This window comes from Balaenoptera borealis (genome assembly GCF_965194805.1).
Source record: "Balaenoptera borealis genome assembly, chromosome: 8".
Taxonomy (NCBI): domain Eukaryota; kingdom Metazoa; phylum Chordata; class Mammalia; order Artiodactyla; family Balaenopteridae; genus Balaenoptera; species Balaenoptera borealis.
The window spans coordinates 57,694,184-57,713,094 of NC_138865.1; the positions used below are offsets into that span (position 1 = coordinate 57,694,184).

Genomic DNA, 18,911 nt, shown 5'->3' on the forward strand with positions numbered 1-18,911 from the left:
ATATATACAATGGAATATTACTCCACCATGAATAAGGAACAAAACTGGGTTATTTGCAGAGACGTTGATGGACCTAGAGACTGTCATACAGAGTGAAGTAAGTCAGAAAGAGAAAAACAAATATTGTATATTAACGCATATATGTGGAATCTAGAAAAATGGCAAAGATGAACTGGTTTGCAAAGCAGAAATAGAGAGACAGATGCAGAGAACAAACATATTGACACCAAGGGGGGAAAGCGGGTGGGGGGGAGGGGTGATGGTGGCAGATGAATTGGGAGATTGGGATTGACATATATATACTAATATGTATAAAACAGATAACCAATAAGAACCTGCTGTATAAAAAATAAATAAATAAAATTCAAAAAAAAAGGAAAAGGAATAAAATATTTTAAGTGAACAAAAAAATAAATAAATAAAAATACAATAAAATAAAACGTGGTTTTCTTTTTTAATTAGACTTGCCAAGATAAGCATGAGTGGATCAAATAAAGACGATAAATACTGAATCAAGTATGGGAAAAATATACAACCTTCTGGTTTCTAAGTATCTTATCTTGAGAACAAGTGACCTATTATTAAATTCAATACAAAAAAAAGTACACACTATCTTTGTTATTCCTCATTGGGCAGGGATGACAGTTAACCATATAAATTATGTTGACAATATTTTGTACTGGAAAAAATATGGTTCTGTTAGCTATCCATTATTTCTGTTCTCAATCGAATCCAACCTAGAGGACATATTATATCTCACAGACAATAGTTTGCTACAGGGTCTACAACTACAACTCTAGTCCTTCAACAATGTTAGGAGGTATGACAAATTTCAACCCCACCTGAATTAAAATGATGGTTCACAAAGAAACCCCCACGAATGGAATAAGCTGGATCAAAGGATATCTCCACTAAAACAGACAATATTTTACCAAAGTTTCTTAACCTTTATTTCTAAAATAAGGGAAATACAATTTTAGTATTTAATTGATCCACGTATTCTAGGATGTTTTAACCAGAAACCCATCTACTTCCAAACTTAAATAAAAGACAATCCGTAATACGCCAGAGTGCACACATGCACACAGGCCCATTTGTGTGTGTGTGTGTGTTTGCATGATCACATGTATGTGTACCTAACAAGCAAGTTCTGTGTGGTTCTCCAAAGTTGTAGCTGACTTGGCATGGGTACTGAAAGAAAACACTTGGAAGTAAAAGACTGAGCATTCCATTTTAAAGCTCTTTGTGGAAGTAGCATACCTGTGCCCTCTTCTGTACCTCCAGGAGGAGTTCGGAGTACTGCAGCTCCAGTTCCTTCTTTTGCTTGTGCCAGCAGCTCTCCTGGGCTTTGATCTGCTCTGCCACTTTGTTAAAGGTGTCTTCCTGGGTTTGCTGAAGCTCTCTCATCGTATCAGACTTGTTTTTACAGATATACTCTAGATGACTTATCTAAATGGGGAAATGCAACAAATAAGATAGGCTCACAAACAAGTCCTTTGTATCATCTCCCCCAAAAGCTATTCCAGAATTTTCTACTACATTTTATTCCTTAAGATCATATAAAAGTTTTAAGTTAAAATGAAAAAAAAAATTAAGAAACAGGAATTAGTAGAACAAAATTATATTTTAGCAGAAAATGTGTGAATTGCATTTATAGATGACATCTATTATTTTTCTCTAATAAAGTTACTTATTCTAAAATCAGTTTTACTGAGAAAATTAAGAAGAATATTTTAACCTCTAGAACCAAAGCTCAAGCTGTTCAGATATCTCAATGGGAAAGGAAGTATTTAAATGAGATTTACAAATCTACAAACAGTTTACATATAATAAAGCAGAATGTTCCAACCATTTTTTATTTCACATTCAAAACACTGGAGAGAAAATCCTCATCATCTAATGTGTATGACAATTAATGATGTTTGAAACTATGAAAAACTATTAAAACACAATACCATCTCAGAGGATTAAAACATGTACTCATTTTCATTATCAGTACTTTTCAAATCCGTTATACACACAGTCACAATCAAGACCAGCATCTCCACTTCTCACAATTTATTCCCTCATTTCCTCAATCCTACTTCTCGGTGCCTATGATTGTTTGCCAATTGGACCAAGGCAAAATGCTCTTACTCTAAAACTGGGCCGAGATGCTATTTCATTACTTCAACAGAAGTAATGAAAAAAAAACTTAGGGAACAGTTTTTCTCTCTGTGTCCCTTAAGAGCAAATGTCACTGCAACTAAGATCTGGAAACTAGATCACATAAATATAGTTCTGACTAGTTCAATAGACCTAGGATAAGAATCAATACCTTTAATGGAGGAATACATTGGACTGCTAAGCCACTTTCATTTTCAATAACCAAAACAAGGTTTTTAAAATTTTTTTTGGAAAGACTGAATTCCTAGGTTTGTGAATGATAAAGGCACCATAATAGTCTACTGTTTTCTCCTACAATATATCCTTCTTACATTCTAAAGCACTGAATGGGTTTTGCGATATACAGTTTGTTATATTACAAGAAATGTCATAAACATAATTTTTAAATTTTAAGTGCTTTTAAAGTAACACCTCGTTATTTCCTGAGCAAAGAATTTTAAGATCATGTTTTGAATAACTGTCTCTTGTTTCTATTTTATGCTAACATAAAGAGTTGGTTTATTAATGTAAATGACTAAGTTCTTTGAATTGCTTCATCAGTAAGATTAATTTATTTTCTTTTAATTAGGTCCCTGTGGCTAACACTGGCTAGCAGTATTAGCATGTCCTGAACAGAAAGTGGAGCTCAGAGACTTCATACAGACTTCAGTCACATTTACATGCCCATAGCAATGGCATCAAACTGAGTTGTAGACAAGCCATAATTAATGGTATTGAATTATTAACACCCGAATTCTTTTTGAAATAAGATGAATGTCAGCCCCTCTTAATGATACTGTGATGTGGACAAATGTCACTGAATTTAATAGAGGTATCTGGTGCCTGAGGACAGTTACCTTCTCATTAGCCCTGTTGAGGTCTACGATCAGAGTATCAACATTCTCCTGCAAAACTGCGCAAAGCTCAGACCAAGAGAATTTATCCAGCATGCCTTCTGGTTGTTTTATGAGCACAGAGCCTGCTATCAAGTGCTGATACAAGGTATGAAGGAAGGTTAGCTTCTCCTACGAGAAAAAAACAAATTAATTCCAGTATATAAACACCGTAAGAAGTAAAACACATAATATACATGGTGAAGAATTTATTTCAAAAATCCTGGAAAGGAATGAAGATACTCAAGTATCAGAATATTGCCATTTTGGCGACTTTTTTTACATTCAAAATTAAGCATCAGGCAGAAACTTGAAATTGCTTACATTTAGTTTTCAAAACCAAAATCTCAAGTCTAGAAGCCAGAAGACCCGGGTTCTGACACCAGCTCTGCTACTGCTAAGGACGTGATCTGAGTAAGTGTCTGTTCAGACCTCACCTTCCCCAGCTGTAACATGAGGTATCTGGACTAGTTGGTTCTAAGCCCTTCTAACTGGAACTTAGTATGGCAATTCTATAATTTCATATTTACATTTACCACAAAAGATGTTATTTAAGTCAAAAAACCAATATAAAGAGAAGAGCATTACCCAACTCTGTTGAAGAAAAAGTTATACCAATATCTGTACTTTACATGCACACAAGTATTCAGCTTTCCTCCTCCTCCAGAGATTCCAGTTTACTTACCACTTATAGGAAATCTATCCCAAGCCCCTTAGGCAAAGCAGACAGTGATATGAAAGAGATGGAAGAAGGGCTCATTTTTCTTCCCCACTTAGAAGTTCATACCGTATTTGGCACACTGGGCATTTGTAGGTGTTTAAATATTACAAAGTTAACAGTCCAAAAAATGGACATAGCTGCCCAAGATATACTTTCAAAACTGTCCAATTAAAAATATGCCAAAAAAATCTTTTAAAATTATATTGCCATTGTCATAGTTAAACCATCCATTGTTTAATGACCTAGAAACTCTACACTGTAAATTCAGTAAAAAGCTGATCCCATCTTGAACACACAAGGAGAGTTTACTTACTAAAATGCTAAATGGCTCTCTCTATAAGGCATTTCATCTATAAAGTCAAAGAATGGAACTCAAGACACGGTAATTGTGAAGCTGCAAAATGAGTATTTTATGTAGATAAACTAAGTTCCCTCAAGATTTTTTAACAGATCAGCAGGAAAACTTTTAAAAGAAGAAAATTTAAGAGGAAAAAAATAGGAATTCTAATCTTCCAGATAAGAAAAACTGAATGTAGTATATGTAAAGGTTTTATAGTTAGAAATTGTGGTGAAAAGTTTTCCAGTATATATAAAATTGTGCATCTTTAATTCTCCCTGTATGTCACCTTAGTTTTTTTCCAAATGTAACAATTTAAAAACCAAAAAATTTGAATATATAGTTACATCCACAAACTTGAGTTAGGCTATCAGAAGAGTCTTCATAAATATGCTATGTCTTTTTCTTTTTTAAGCAATTAAAGATGTCTTTTGCATTTTCGACTAAGTTGAGATGTTTAAAAATCTTATTAAATATAACTAACCAAACAGAATATTCAGGCACTAAAAATCGTTCCTCTCCACATTTTGCCAAGTGATCTGGTTCTTCCTAAAGGGTAATTCACTGTGTTGCCATCATGTCCTTTTGCTTGGGCTGTGATGAACCATGCATGATAATCATCCATTTGGCGTGAAAAGAGAATCTCAAGATCCAAAATCAATTCACACATGTTGAACTCAACCACAATGCTGTAGACATGCTGACTTTACAGTACAGTCAGGCTTCTAGTTTCCTTTACTTTAATCATTATCTGATGTGTAGAACAATTCCAGTCCCTTCATGTGGACACAATTTAAATCCCAGACTGTAAGAAGAGTGGAAAGAATGTTTCCTTTTTACTCTCTTGGCATTCATGTTCGTATTTGTTGGAGTAATGAACTCAATATGCAGGATGACTCAGATAAACTAGCTCCACACTAGCTAGACTGGCTCTACCTCCCAAGGGTAAAAGAAAATATAAGATAACAATTCTACTCACACAGGCTCATACAGTTATATAAAAGTTTGTCATAATATTTTAAGAAGCCATTAATAAATTAACACAGATAGGTAACTCTCAAGGGCATCCAAACAAACTTTTAACTTTGTGGGACTTGTATTTTTCTAAATTTTGTTTAATATCCTACAATTATAAAGAATAAGATGACTGTCTATTAAAGTAGATATTATTCCTGTTTTGCAAATAAGGAAACAAAGATGTGGAGAGACCAAGCTATGTGGCTTGTCCCTATTCACAGTTTGTAAATAAAAGTACCTCTATCCATGTCAATTCTTTCTGATTACAAAAAAGATTCTTTCCACCATGGCAGGCTACTCAACTACTGAAATAAAAAATAATTTTGTCATTGGTAAACAGGACTGTTGAGAGCACAGCTACTTGAGATCGGATGTTCTAATAGAGAAAATTACTTGTACAAATGATAAAAGGGTTAAACTACTTTATTTCTCTCGCAAAATAGGATCATACAAGAGTAATGGAATGCCTGATTTTGCAGCTGGCATGAACATTTCAAAATAGCTCAGAAGAATTTTTTGAATTAAATCAAATAAGAATAAAAACAGACACTTGACAGATGTAAACTTCTAAAACTGAGATAAGTGCAAGGCCTTTCCTGACAGTCATCTTGTCTCAGGTAATACCTCGGTATCCTTACGGAAAGTCTGGGAAAGCTTCTGCAGCTCACTTTCAGATTGGGCTGCTCGCGCCTTTTCTTTCTCCCAACAGTGCAGCACATTTTGTAGTTCCACTTTTAAAGTGCTTATTAGAGCCTCTCTGTCTGCACATTTAGTGCGTAAATGACTTAACTCTTTATTGACATCAGCCAATTTATCCTGAAGGTCCTGTTGGAGACACCAAATAAAGAGATTGTATGAAGATGATAACATTTAAATATAAAATGTTAATTACTTACTCCAAAAAGCTCTTTGAAAGAGCTTTCCTTTCAACTCATTATAAGAATATAACTTGGTAGCCCAAAAACTTTTAAATAACATGTAAATAACATTTTTAAAATAAATCTCTTACATTTACTATAAGAACATTTACTTCCCAATGACATTCCAAATACCAATAGAAATCTCAAATACATGACATAAAATTCTGCTGAACTATTTACTCCTTACCCTTAACAAATTCTATTCAAGTATGTCCATGACAAACGACATGAACCAACACCAAAAAATTCCAACTCTGAACGTTGGATTAGTACAATTTTGCAAAGATGTAGTACATAAGACCAGCACAGAAAATAAAATAAACTGTTGCCCTAGACCTTAGCCAGGTGTGGTCACAGTCCACTACTAGGCATGATGTACTAAAAACAATGGCTCCACCCCAAAATGATGAAAACTGACTCCAAATACTGATGTGCTATGTAAAATATGTTGAATGTGTATCTAAGGCTGGATATCAAATCTTAAATCATTTTTTGAATCTATGGTAGTATAATTAAATCTGAGAAGTGAATTTTTCCTTTAACCAAAACAATTTCCAATCAAGTTTTATTTTTTTAATGAAAAAACATTCTTCTTACTTTGACCAACAAAAAAAATATTTTTTAATTGTATCTAAACATACTTCATAAAAAATAGGAAGATATATTTTCAGATATCTCTACTTAAAAATATTCCCTAAATAATTATATTTGTTTCTTAATAAAAAAGGAAAAAGTTATTCTAAATCACAATACCTTTATATTTTTAGTGTGAGATTCTACCTTCTGTTTGGTAGACTCAAGTTCATTAGATGCCTTTTCCTTAGCATGATTCATGTTGCTTAGCTGATGAAAGAAAATGTAAGTAAACTTTTAAAATATTTTTCAACGGTGGGTAACTCAAAAGCTAATCTTTAAATGTTTTTTATGCAATTACTTAAATACAAATTTTTTATAGTAATCCAGAGACTTAAAAAATTATTTCTTCTGGTTAACTATGTAATTTCTGTCCCAAGTTCACATGGCTAAAAAGAAAAGAAAGCATTCAAGCTTAAAATGTGGGTAATGTTATTGTGTTTTTACTAGATATCTGGATAAAGGATTTCATTCTTACTGTAAACAAATATAACTTTATTCTTAAAATCCTACTGGACCAAAATGCCAGAAGCAGTGGTATCTATACAGAAAGAAAAAAGGACAGACCAGAAGACTGTTCTTTCTACATCACGAGAATATTCACTGGTCTCTCAGTCCATATGACAATTTCAGGGTCGGTCACATGCTGCCCTACTGGGAAGGCTTGTGGCAGGTCATCAGTTGGTCCTGCTCCGCTTGTGATTTATTTTCTTTGACAGTTCATTCTTCTTTCTGTCAGACTGCTCTTTTTGCTCTCTTTGCAGCCACCCCTTGGTCTCCCCACTGCTGTCTCTGGCACTGGTTCACAACAAAGCGCATTACTAAGCCAAAGCCTGCTGAGTCGACTTTTCAACTGTGCTGAGGATCATGTGACATTCATCCTCCCAAATAACAATTCGCTGTGGGTAATATGTTCCTAGTTACCCCGCAGCTTCCAGACCTAGGCCTCAGAAGAGTTTCATAAACTACTAACAATACAGGTTGTCTTGTCTCACTGAGAAAGAGTTAGCAATGTTTGCTCTTTATAGAAATTTAATTATTTCAGTGGTCACTTTCTTTTATGCCTTTTGAACAATTACAATTACAGAGGGCATTAAGAAGACTCACTTTTCCTTCTTTATTCACCTTAGCAAACTAAAGTAAAATATGCCTCTTCTTATGGGAAATATAAGGGTTTCAAGGCCTTTGTATTACATAAAAGAAACAGATAAACAGAGGGATAAACACTAAATTCCATGCTATGTGGCTTGTCTTTGGTTGGAACAACTGTTTGTTGCTTTGCTAACTAATTGTGTTTAATGTAGTTACTTCATATTCTCTAATTTAACAAGATGTAACTAAATAAACTCTTCAATTTTTAAAGCACAAATTCATAAAACATTTTAATACCCAAGAAAATTATCAACCCACAAGTTAAACAATACAAAAGAGAAGATAAATAAAAGCATGAGCTTTTTCAATCAGGAAACTAAAAACCTCCAAGCTACATCAAACAGATATTTGTTTTTAAAACCTTCTAACGCTTTACTCCCTTTAGAGAATGCATACTAATTTCTCTCTTTTTTATTGACTTCTACAATTTGTAGAACTCCTAAGCCAAAATATTGACAAACCCTAAATTTCCAGTACCTATTCCAAATTTCATAAAAACACATTAACATTTAAATATAACATATGTTAACTAAATGAGTTGCATAGCTCTTTTGTTAAATTAAAATAGATAAATTATAAAGACCAAGAAGTGACAGTCTTTATAACTTTGACAATAGTAGTGTGACAGAAGAGAGAGTGAGACCCGACTTTAGGCCACACTTAAAGAAAGAACAGTGACAGACAACTTGTTATTTTTTGTATCTGTGAAGCTGTCAAATCAACATTCCCAATACTTTTGACCTTTGTAACAAGCAAGTAATACGTACTGCTGCAGGCCGAAGGCTATGTGTGTGGAGCCAAACAGTGCAAGTGTTACCTCATTAGATGCATCTTCCAGCTTGTTCTGGTAATCTGTCAAGGTACGCCTCAAACTCTCAAGGACAACAGAGAAGCTGGGAGGTTTATCTTTGTCCTTGTGGATGCCTAGAGAAAAATACAGGATGAAAATATACCATTAAAGTCGCAAAGGGACAAAAGCTAAGCAGACAGTAACAGAGATATTACAATTAGATATAGCTGAAAAGACATCATGATACACCGAGTAGAATCTTATTCTCCTAAGTATACTGCTGTATAGCCCTAGTATTAATAGCTTGTCTAAACAAGTGATCAAATTAAGTCCATAATATATCAAGTCCAAATTTATGGCTACTTTGTACCTTACTATGCCCACCTTGTAGTTAGTAGTAAAGCTCTTTTTTTTTTTCCTATTTCCAGGTAACTGAAGTATTTGCACACACCTGTTATCCACCAATTAAATAAACAGTCTATACTAAACACTGTTTGGGGGAGTTACATACATTTACTTTGGTCCTTGTGTCTCTGATCAGTCAGGTCTATTTTTCTTAAACAATAATTTCTTAACCCAAGAGCACATAATTTTCTGTTATGCTTGGAAATAATGTTCTTCAATCCTTAAAATTCTCAAGTTACAATTTGAAATAAATAATAAAAATACTATTATCTACATAGGCCACATCATGTTTCAATTAAAACCCTTAAAACTGACACTCATTGTAAAAATATGAGTATTTCCATATTATGCCCTCAAACCATTTTAATTCAGGTAGGCCATAAGTTAGTTGAGCTAATCAAGATCACATGGTCAAATGTAGTTTAATTTTTTTTAAAGATTTGTTTATTATTTATTTATTTATTTTATTCATTTTTGGCTGCATCGGGTCTTAGTTGCAGCATGCAGGATATTTGTTAAGGCACGCGGGCTCTTCGTTGTGGTGCGTGGGCTTCTCTCTAGTTGTGGCGTGTGGGTTTTCTCTTCTCTAGTTGTGGCGCACAGGCTCCAGGGCACGTGGGCTCTGTAGTTTGCAGCACTCGGGCTCTAGTCGAGGCGTGCGAGCTCAGTAGTTGTGCACATGGGCTTAGTTGCCCCTCAGCATGTGGGATCTTAGTTCCCTGACCAGGGATTGAACCCTGGTCCCCTGCACTGTAAAGCAGACTCTTTACCACTGGACCACCAGGGAAGTCCCTCAAATGTAGTTTAAAATAGTAATCCAAAATAATCAAAAGTTTAGTTTCAAAAACCACTTTGAACTGATTGCTTATTGTACTACTCATTAACTGTTAAAAATTAAATAGCAAATTTTAAAACATACTTACTAAAATTACTTTTATTTGCCTATATTTTCTCCCTATCATATTTTACAATCTGAATATTAATATCGATAAGAAGCATTCACAATACCTTTTTTATTATTCATTGATTCATTCGTTCAACTAATTTAATGCATTCCTACTATGTATTAATCCTAGGCATTAGGCACATGGAGGTAGATAAGAATGGTGTAATCTCTGTTCTCATAGAATTTACAGTCTAAAAAGAGGAGGTAAGATTGTAAACAAATAATTACATAAGATCATTCATCCATTCTTCAAGTATTCAGTTGCTGGAACTTTGGGGAGAGGAGGGACAAAGGCAGTAATACAGGAAAGAAAGAATGAATAAAGGGGAAAAAAATGTTTGGTTAATAACAGAACAACTTTATTCATATCAGAGTATTAGTGATAATTATTATTTTAATTTTGGACAAAATGTTATTAATAAACTTATTACATTCACCAAAGTATAATTTAAACACTATCTGAAGTATGGGTACACCTTAGATTTTCTTAAACAGAAGAATAATAATTAATTTAAAAACCAAAAGTAATATGGAAACAACATATATCCCAGCTGGGGGTGGGGGGTGGGGGGGGCAGGAAAGACAGTGCTCTCAGCCGTGAAAATGAAGGAGACAGTACTCTTTGTAATGACTGTGAGTTGGAAAGACAACTCATTAAAATTTTTATTAAAGGTCTTACCAAATATATTTTTAAAAAATTGCTCTCTTGCACAAGATAAAAAAAGTGTAATGTATAATTCTTTTCTTCTGCTACTACACAAGTAGGTCATGAATAAACCATTCGAGGACACCCAGGAAATCTTAGCTTATACAATAAGGGAGAAAACTTGCTCTTAGAAATCCAGAAGAATAAAATCATCATAATATGGGTGTTGAGGAATAAGGAGACAAAATGCCCTCTCCTTACTGACTCATGCACATCTTATATTCTACACAAAAAAGTTTCTTTTCCTGAAAATGCTTTTACAATAAAGTTCAGCTGAAGTACAAAGTATGCCTTATGTCCCACCCACATTCATTATAAAAAGAAATACTTACTGGTCCCTTAACATGAAGAAAATATTTACAAATAAAAAGAAAGGGTCGCTCAGGACCCAGGAGCTTACTGACTAAAATTTTATTTAACCTAATAATATCCTAATCACTGCACTATTGCCCACAAAACAATAAACTATTAAAGCTATACTATCAGTGGATGGTCTAAAACCACACAGTAAAGATTAAAAAAATAAAATAAAATAAAATTTTAACAGTAGTCATAAATAGCTTTTCAAATGTTAAAGTCCAAATGAAGAACAGAATGTGTCAGGATGTGTCATTTATACTTCAATTACGCCAACTCAAAAATCTTCTGAGTTTCTCTGTCCCTGTTCCTATACACGTGTGTCTCTATACATGGGTGCCAGCCTATACTTTCACATCACTGCTGCCTGTCTCAGTCTCTTTCTCACTTTTAAGTACGTTTCAACAAGATATACCTTGGCAAATCTTTTCTTTGAATTAGTAGCCCACAGGAGGGAGTGAGGAAGAAGAACAGGTCCCAAACCTTCTATTTAAATGTTCCCTTTTGGACAATCTAAAAAACTAAATATTTTTAAATGACTCAAATAAACCACTGTTTTTCAAGATGGTGTTATCACCTCAGTAACCCACAGTTCCACAGGAGAAACAGTAGGTTGTGATGAATGAGGTGAGTCTATTTCCTCCACCTTGTCAACCATTCTCTTATCTACTTCAGTATCCTGCAAGACCTCAATTATTAAGAAATAATGGACACAGACTATAAAACAAAAGACTGAGCTTTTTTAAAAAAAGAGATATCTGTTGTAGAACATGAGTAGTCACGTTCATCCTCAGAACAAATCGGAAAAAAAGAAAAGAAAACCCTGTTGTTTAATGCTGATTTTTAATCATGTAATAAAACACAGAAAATGACATTCAAATGGGTTTTTCACCTGAGAAAATCTAAATATTTAATACATTGATGACTAAGAAAATTCTTTTTTCATTCTAAAAGCACTGAATATAACATTTTGTTGGCAGTTATACTTTTCAAACTCAGACTACATTCCATATATTAACTTGTCTTATTCACTGAGATCATAAACAAACATCTCCATTATCTTGCAAACACTGGTACCCATTCTAGAGTTTTTAAGGAAAATGACTCATAACTTCTCTAACATATGGACAGTATTTATCATGTAAATTCTGCTCACCCACCTACTCTGTCCCCAGAAAGAGTCCAAAAAACACTTCCTTTACCAAGGTTTGAGAAATGTATTGGTGGGGGGAGCCTCAGCATCGTTGATGAGCTCTGTATGGCTTGGTAGTAAGCATCTAGGCCAGGTAGCTGGAAAGCCATGGATAACAGTGGGAAATGGTGCCGCAAAGCTGGGTTCCCTGAATTCAGTGGGGATGCTGGAATCTCAAGTGACACAGGCCAAGTGGTAGCACTTAATTTTCAGAGACAAAATGTACATGGTTACCATAATGGGCAGTGGATTCAAAGCAATAAACAAAATGGTTTTACCCACAGAGACCGCTGGCTTTGGCTAACTGATCATGGTGTTCCTAGGACTAAAATAGGCACTCTACTTGAATGTTACCCGATCTGTATAAGTAGAAAAGCTCTGGGTCTAATTACCAGAACTAGGAGTTAAATCAACACAAAAGACAGTCTTGGCCCTCAACCAATTCTCAGTCTTGAGCTAGTTCACAGACCCAGTGTCCCTAGAATAAAGAGGATGGATCCTCTTTAGGAATCCTAACATACTGCCAAAAGCTTATACTGTAAATCTTTCTCCTAGCCTTCCTCAAAGAAACATACAACCATTTACCCAGGTGACCATGTACTGAAGAAGGGGAGTTTCTCACACATACCATGGATAACTGGACACTGGATCGGAACTGACACTGATTTCTGGAGACCTAATGTGCTATTGTGGTTCACTAGTTAGGTAGGAGTTTACAGAGGTCAGTTTTGGCTAAGGTGTATCTCCACTGGGCCCAGTAGGTACCTGAACCCACATAGTTATTCCCCCAGTTTGGAATGCATTGTTATAAAAGACAAATGCAGAAACTGGCACAATGCCCATAGCAGTTACCTGACCCATGGAGTGAGGGATTTACAGAGGAAAACAAAACAGAAAAAAAGCAATTGGAAGTCACCAAAACTTTTACCTACCAAAATAGTAAATCAAAAATAATGCCACATTCCCGGAGAGACTGAAGAGATTAGCCCCTCTGTTAAAGAGTATAAAGGGGTGGAGATTCCAACCACATCAGCATTCAACTCATCTACCGGCTAGTGCAGCATACAGATGGGTCTTAAGGAATGATAGTGAATTACTGTAAGCATGATCACATGTGACTCCAACTGCAGCTGCAGTTAAAGATGTAGTTTCATTGTTGGAGCAAATCGATACATTTCCTGGCAGTTGGAAGGAAGCTATTTCTTCTATCCTTTTAGTAAAAATCACCAGAACAGTTAGTTTCTGCTTGCAGGGCCAGCAATCTACCTTCATGGCCCTACCTCAGAGCTATACCAACTCTAGCATAATCCAGTCTGTAGAAATTCTGATCAACTCTTCATTCTGGAAGACATCCCGTATTCCACTTAGTTCTCTACCAAGTTGATGATATCATCCTGACTGCTTGAGTTTAAGCAGGCCAAGTTTGGCAGATCCTTACAGGTGAATGATAGTGTAAACTTTTAGGATTTTGGAACAAAGGAAGCCATCCTCTACAGATAACTATTCTCTTGAAAATCAGCTTTCAACTGGCTACTAGTCCTTAGCAGATACTGCATTCATGCCCACCAATTTAGCACATGACCTGTGTTGCCCATCATAAAATGTCTGATCCACCAGCCCATGAACTTGGGCATGCATGATATCACTCTATCATCAAGTGAAAGTGGTATATACAAAACTGGATTCAAACAAGTCCTGAAGGTACAAGTAAGTTGCATGAATAAGTAATACAGATTCCCATGGGCCTTATTCTTGTTACATTGCTTCTTCCCTCTTAACCTACACCCTGGACCCATGGGAAAGTTCCCTATAACCAGTTGACTAATGGGGGGAAGGGGGTGGAATGGGCTTGTTATACAGATGTTTCTGTATGATGTGCTGATACTACTCAAAAGTAGACAGTTGTGGCATGACAGCCCTACTCAAGGGTGGCCTTGAAGGACGGTGGTGAAGCAAAAATCCTCCCAGAATGCAGTAATGGACCCAACCATCATTTTGTCTGGAATGAGAGATGACCAAAGGTACAAATATACACTAATTTGGAGGTAGTAGCTAACAGTTTGGCTAATGGTCAGGGACTCGAAAAGAACATTATTGGAAAACTGGTAACAAGGTGGTCTGGGCAAAAGTGTGTGGACAGACCTCTCCAGATGGTCACTGTGCCCAGATCAACTTAAGTAGAGGAGGATCTTAACAATCAGGAGGACAAGATGAAGTATTCTGTGGATGTCAGCTAGCATATTTTCCCAGCCACCTTTGTCCTTGCTCATCTTTGTTGCTCCTACAACACAGGAGTCATGGCAGCAAGAATAGAGGTAATGCATGGGCTCAGCAACATGGACTTCCATTCACCAAGGCTGATAGGATTACAACTCCTGTTAAGTGCCAAATCCACCAATAGCAAAGACAAACACTGAATCCATGATATGACACCACTCTCTAGTGGCACAGCCAGTCACCCTGTGGCAAGTTGATTATACTAAGTCATTTCCATCATGGAATAATCAATGTTCATTCTTACTAAGGTAGACACTCTAGAAAGACATTTTCCTTCCCTGACCATACTACTTCTGCTGAAATTGTCATGCATGAATTTACAAAATGTCTTATTCACCATTATGTATTCCACATAGCATTGCTTCTGACCAAGGAACTCATTTCATAGCAAATGAAGTATGGAAATTGGCTCATTTTCATAGAATTCACTGGTCTTACTATGTCTCCCAACACTCTGAAGTAGCTGGCATACAGAATAGTATAATGGCCTTTTGAAGATTCATAGCACTGGCTGGATGGCAACATTTTGTGGGACACGGATAATATCCTCCAAGATACAGTTTGTGCTCTGAGTCAGCAATCAATATATGGTATGTTTCTCCCATAGCCAGGAATCACAGGTCCAGGAATCAAATGTTGGAAATGGGAGTGGCTTATATTACACCTAATGATCCACCAGTGAAATGTCTGCTTCCCATCCCAGGAATTGTGGGCTCTATTGGTCTAAGTCTTAATTCCCAAGGAAGAAATGCTTCCACCATGGGACACAGCAATGGTTCCATTAAAAATGGAAGCTGACACTGTCACCTGGTCATTTCTGGGCTCTTCATGCCAGGAAACCAAAGAGCAAAGAAGGTTCTTCTATACCAAGACAATTGGTCTTGCTTACCAAGGGAAAATTGGTGGTAAGAAAGAGTATATCTAGAATACAGGACATCCCACAGGACTCTCACTTGAGTATACTCAAGTTCTGTGATAAAAGTTGATGGACAAACAATACCACTTCTGGGTGTATATCCAAAAGAACTGAAAGCAGGGTGTTGAAGAGATATTTGTATATCCATGTTCACAGAAGCACTATTCACTATAGCCAAGAGGTGGAAGCAAACCAAAGGTCCATCAACAGATGAATGAATAAACAAAATGTGATAAATACGTACAATGGAGTATTATTTGCCTTAAAAAGGAAGGAATTCCTGTCATATGCCATGTCATGGATTAACCTTGAGGACATTATGCTAAGTAAAATAAGCCAATCACAAAAAGATAATATATGATTCCATTATATGAGGTACCTAAAGTAGTCAAATTCATAGAAACAGAAAGTAGAATGGTGGTTATGAGGGGTTTGCAGGAGGGAGAAAAAGGGGTGGTTAATTTTATGTGTAAGCTTGACTGGGCTAGGGGCCCAGATATTCAGTTAAACATTATTTCTGGGTGTGTCTATGAGGCTATTTCTGGATGAGGCTGACATTTGAATCAGTAGACTGAGTAAAGCAGACTGCCCTCCCCAACGTGGGTGGGCCTCATCTAACTCACTGAAGGCCCAAATAGAACAAAAGGCTAAGTAAGAAAGGATTCTTTCTCTCTGCCTGACTATCTTCAATTGGGACATCAGTCTTCTCCTGCCTTTGGACTCAGCCTCAGACTGGAACTTACACCAGGGTCTCCTGTTTCTCAGGCCTTCGGAGTCAGACTGCCTCTCCTGGGACTCCTGATTTCTCAGCCACCTTAATTGTGTGATTAGTTAATGATCTCATTAGAAATGCTGAGCCCTCTTAGTGCAGTCACTTCTTTGGATTTCACAAACCAAAGCTATAAGCATGATGAATTAGGACACATTTGGTTTGTAAACCTCAGTGAATTGGGAGGTGAGGGAAGCAAGAGAGAAGAAACTGGCAAGTGACACCAAAGGAGACCTGTGTGCTGCAGGCATCCTCAACTTCTCAGTAAACCATGAACCTCTAATTAAAAGGTACCAGCCACAGGGTTCACAAGGACAATTAAAATTCTCAAGAAGATACTAGATCTAGGCAATAATCCTTTACTAAGGATAGAAAGGAGGAGCGAGGAGAGGAAAAGTACCATTTGTTGTCCTGATTTTCCTAAGAACAGTCCCTGAAACTGCCCAATTCCTGGGTGATATGCACATACCTAAAGGCATCAAATGCTGTTGCTATTATTTCCTAGGGTGCTTCAGCCTCTCCAGTAGAAAGAAAAAGAATACATCTGGAGTATTACAAATGATTTCCTCAAGGAAGGAAAGGTTGAAGAGGGTTGGAGGGGCTCTGTCTCAGTCGACACAAAAGTCAAGCACCCTAAGGAGGATCCAAGATTGAGTCAGAAGAAAAACTTTCTTTCATGAATCTAATGAAGGAAAAGTCACATTCTATATGTTTGCTAACATCCTCAGGCAGAGGTAAAACTATAGTAGAAGAAACACTTGAGGCAGAAAGACTACATGGGTTCAAAGTGGGAAAGGATTTCTCCCCATACACACTCTAAGAATTTCCATCAAAAGAAATATGAGCAGCTGTAGTGTGTCAGTTTTAGTGGAAAGTAGAATGCAGAAATAGGAAATAAATGTCCCTAGTTGAGTAAATTGAGGCTACCTTGTCTAATAAAAGTAGGCAATCAAGGTGACATTTCTATAACCCATGAAAGACTGTACATCTTTTCCAATGAAGATGGAAAGTCAATCTTCCTGGTGACTCCTTATGGATTACTACCCAAAGGGCTGCTAAAATTTTGAAAGAGATTCCATGACTACCTTTACAACCTCAAAAACTATAATTTAAAATAGAACTTCAACCTATCAATTCATTCATGCTTTTTCATTCATTCATATTCAATAAATACTCGAGCGCCTCCTTTGTGCCAAGTACTATTCTACCTGCTTAAAATCCTTTAGTAAATAAAAGAGATAAAGATCCTTGCCCTCATGGAGCTTGGATATTGTGATGGTTAATTTTATGTGCCAACTTGACTGGGCTAAAGATATGCCCAGATAGCTAGTAAAACATTATTTCTGGGTGTGTCTGTGAGAGTTTCTGGAACAGATTAGCATTTGAATCAGTAGACTAAGTAAAGAAGATCTGCCCTCACCAATGTGGGAGGGTGATATCCAATCCATTGGCCTCCCTTATCCACCCCCTACTCCTATCCCCTCCTCCTCCCACCCCAACAGAACAAAAAGGCAGAAGGGAAAATTCTCTTTTTTTTTAAGCTGGGATTTTCATCTTCTCCAGCCCTCAGACATCCTGCTCCTGGTTCTTGAGCCTTTAGATTCTAGAACTTATGCCAGTGGCCCCCAGTTTCTTAGGCTTTTGGACTCAGACTGAATTACATCACTGGCTTTCCTGGTTCTTCAGCTTGCAGAGGACAGATCACGAGATTTCTTAGCCTCCATAACCATGTGCATCAACTCCTATAATGTATCTCCTCTTGTGTGTATCTATATATATCTTATTGGTTCTGTTTCTCTGGAGAACCCTGACAATGCAGATATAATAATAAATGCACCACATAGTCTGTTAGAAATGTTGGACACCAATAAGTGCCATGGGATAAAACGTAGAGCAGAAAAGGGAGAGAGAGGTAGGGAGGCAAGCAGCATGGGACTGGGTGGTGGGTAAGCTTCAAGGAGAAGGTGAGATTTGAGCATAGATTCAAGGAAGATAAGAAAGAGAGCTATGCTGATATATCTAGGTGAGGAACTTTTCAGGTAAAAGCAATGGTCAACACAAAGGCCCCCAAGGCAGGATCTTGCTTGGTATGGTCAAGAAACAGCCAGAGGACAGAGTGGCCCAAACAGGGAGAGGGATGGGGAGAGTAGTAGGAGGTGAGGACAAAGAAGTGATAAATATAGGGGTAGACCATGTAGGGTCTTGCAAGTCATTGCCCGCACTTCAGTTTCTACTCTTAGCAAAGTGCAGAGCCCAGCAAGCTTTACAGGAAAGGAATGACATGCTCTAATTTAGGTTTTCTAATGCTCATTCTGATGGCTTTAGAGAAAGAGACCGAAGGGGAACAAGGTGGAAGCAGAAGAGGGGGAGGAGGTGTTGGAGGCACTAGGAAACAAGGTGTAAACTGTCACACTGATTTCTGGTGTAAAGATCAAGTTAAATCCTCTAAGTAAATAAATTCCTGAATGTCTTAGACTAACTGAAACTTCGCCTTATCTGCTACATGAAGATAAACTGATGAGTTACTCTTGCTTCAGAAAGATCTCTTCATGTAGAAGACCACAAAATCTGAAGAAGACAGGAAATAGAACACCTGGCAACTGCTGTCAACCCTGGACTAAAATTCATTCAGAAAATTAGCTTTCATTCCTACCATCTTAAAGAGCAAGTCAAAGAAAAAAAAGAAAAATTTGTAACCATCCCTCTAAATTTCTACCATGGATTATTTTTCCTGA

General features: G+C 36.6%; 1 protein-coding gene across 25 annotated transcripts in view; it reads right to left on the reverse strand.

Annotated features, from left to right (window-relative positions):
• CCDC171 (coiled-coil domain containing 171) overlaps positions 1-18,911 on the reverse strand; it is a 379,181-nt gene that overhangs the window by 219,777 nt on the left and 140,493 nt on the right. For 21 of the 25 annotated variants that reach the window (XR_014247354.1, XM_082401590.1, XM_082401606.1 and 18 more), the window contains 5 exons: positions 8,636-8,742; positions 6,787-6,876; positions 5,738-5,938; positions 3,003-3,170; positions 1,261-1,449 (listed from right to left, as the gene is read on the reverse strand). Coding sequence is in view for 24 of the 25 variants with exons in the window: in XM_082401590.1 (XP_082257716.1) it covers positions 1,261-1,449; positions 3,003-3,170; positions 5,738-5,938; positions 6,787-6,876; positions 8,636-8,742 (755 nt within the window). In the remaining variant the exon portion in view is untranslated. The other 4 variants (XM_082401601.1, XM_082401602.1, XM_082401603.1 and 1 more) reach the window with 4 other exon arrangements.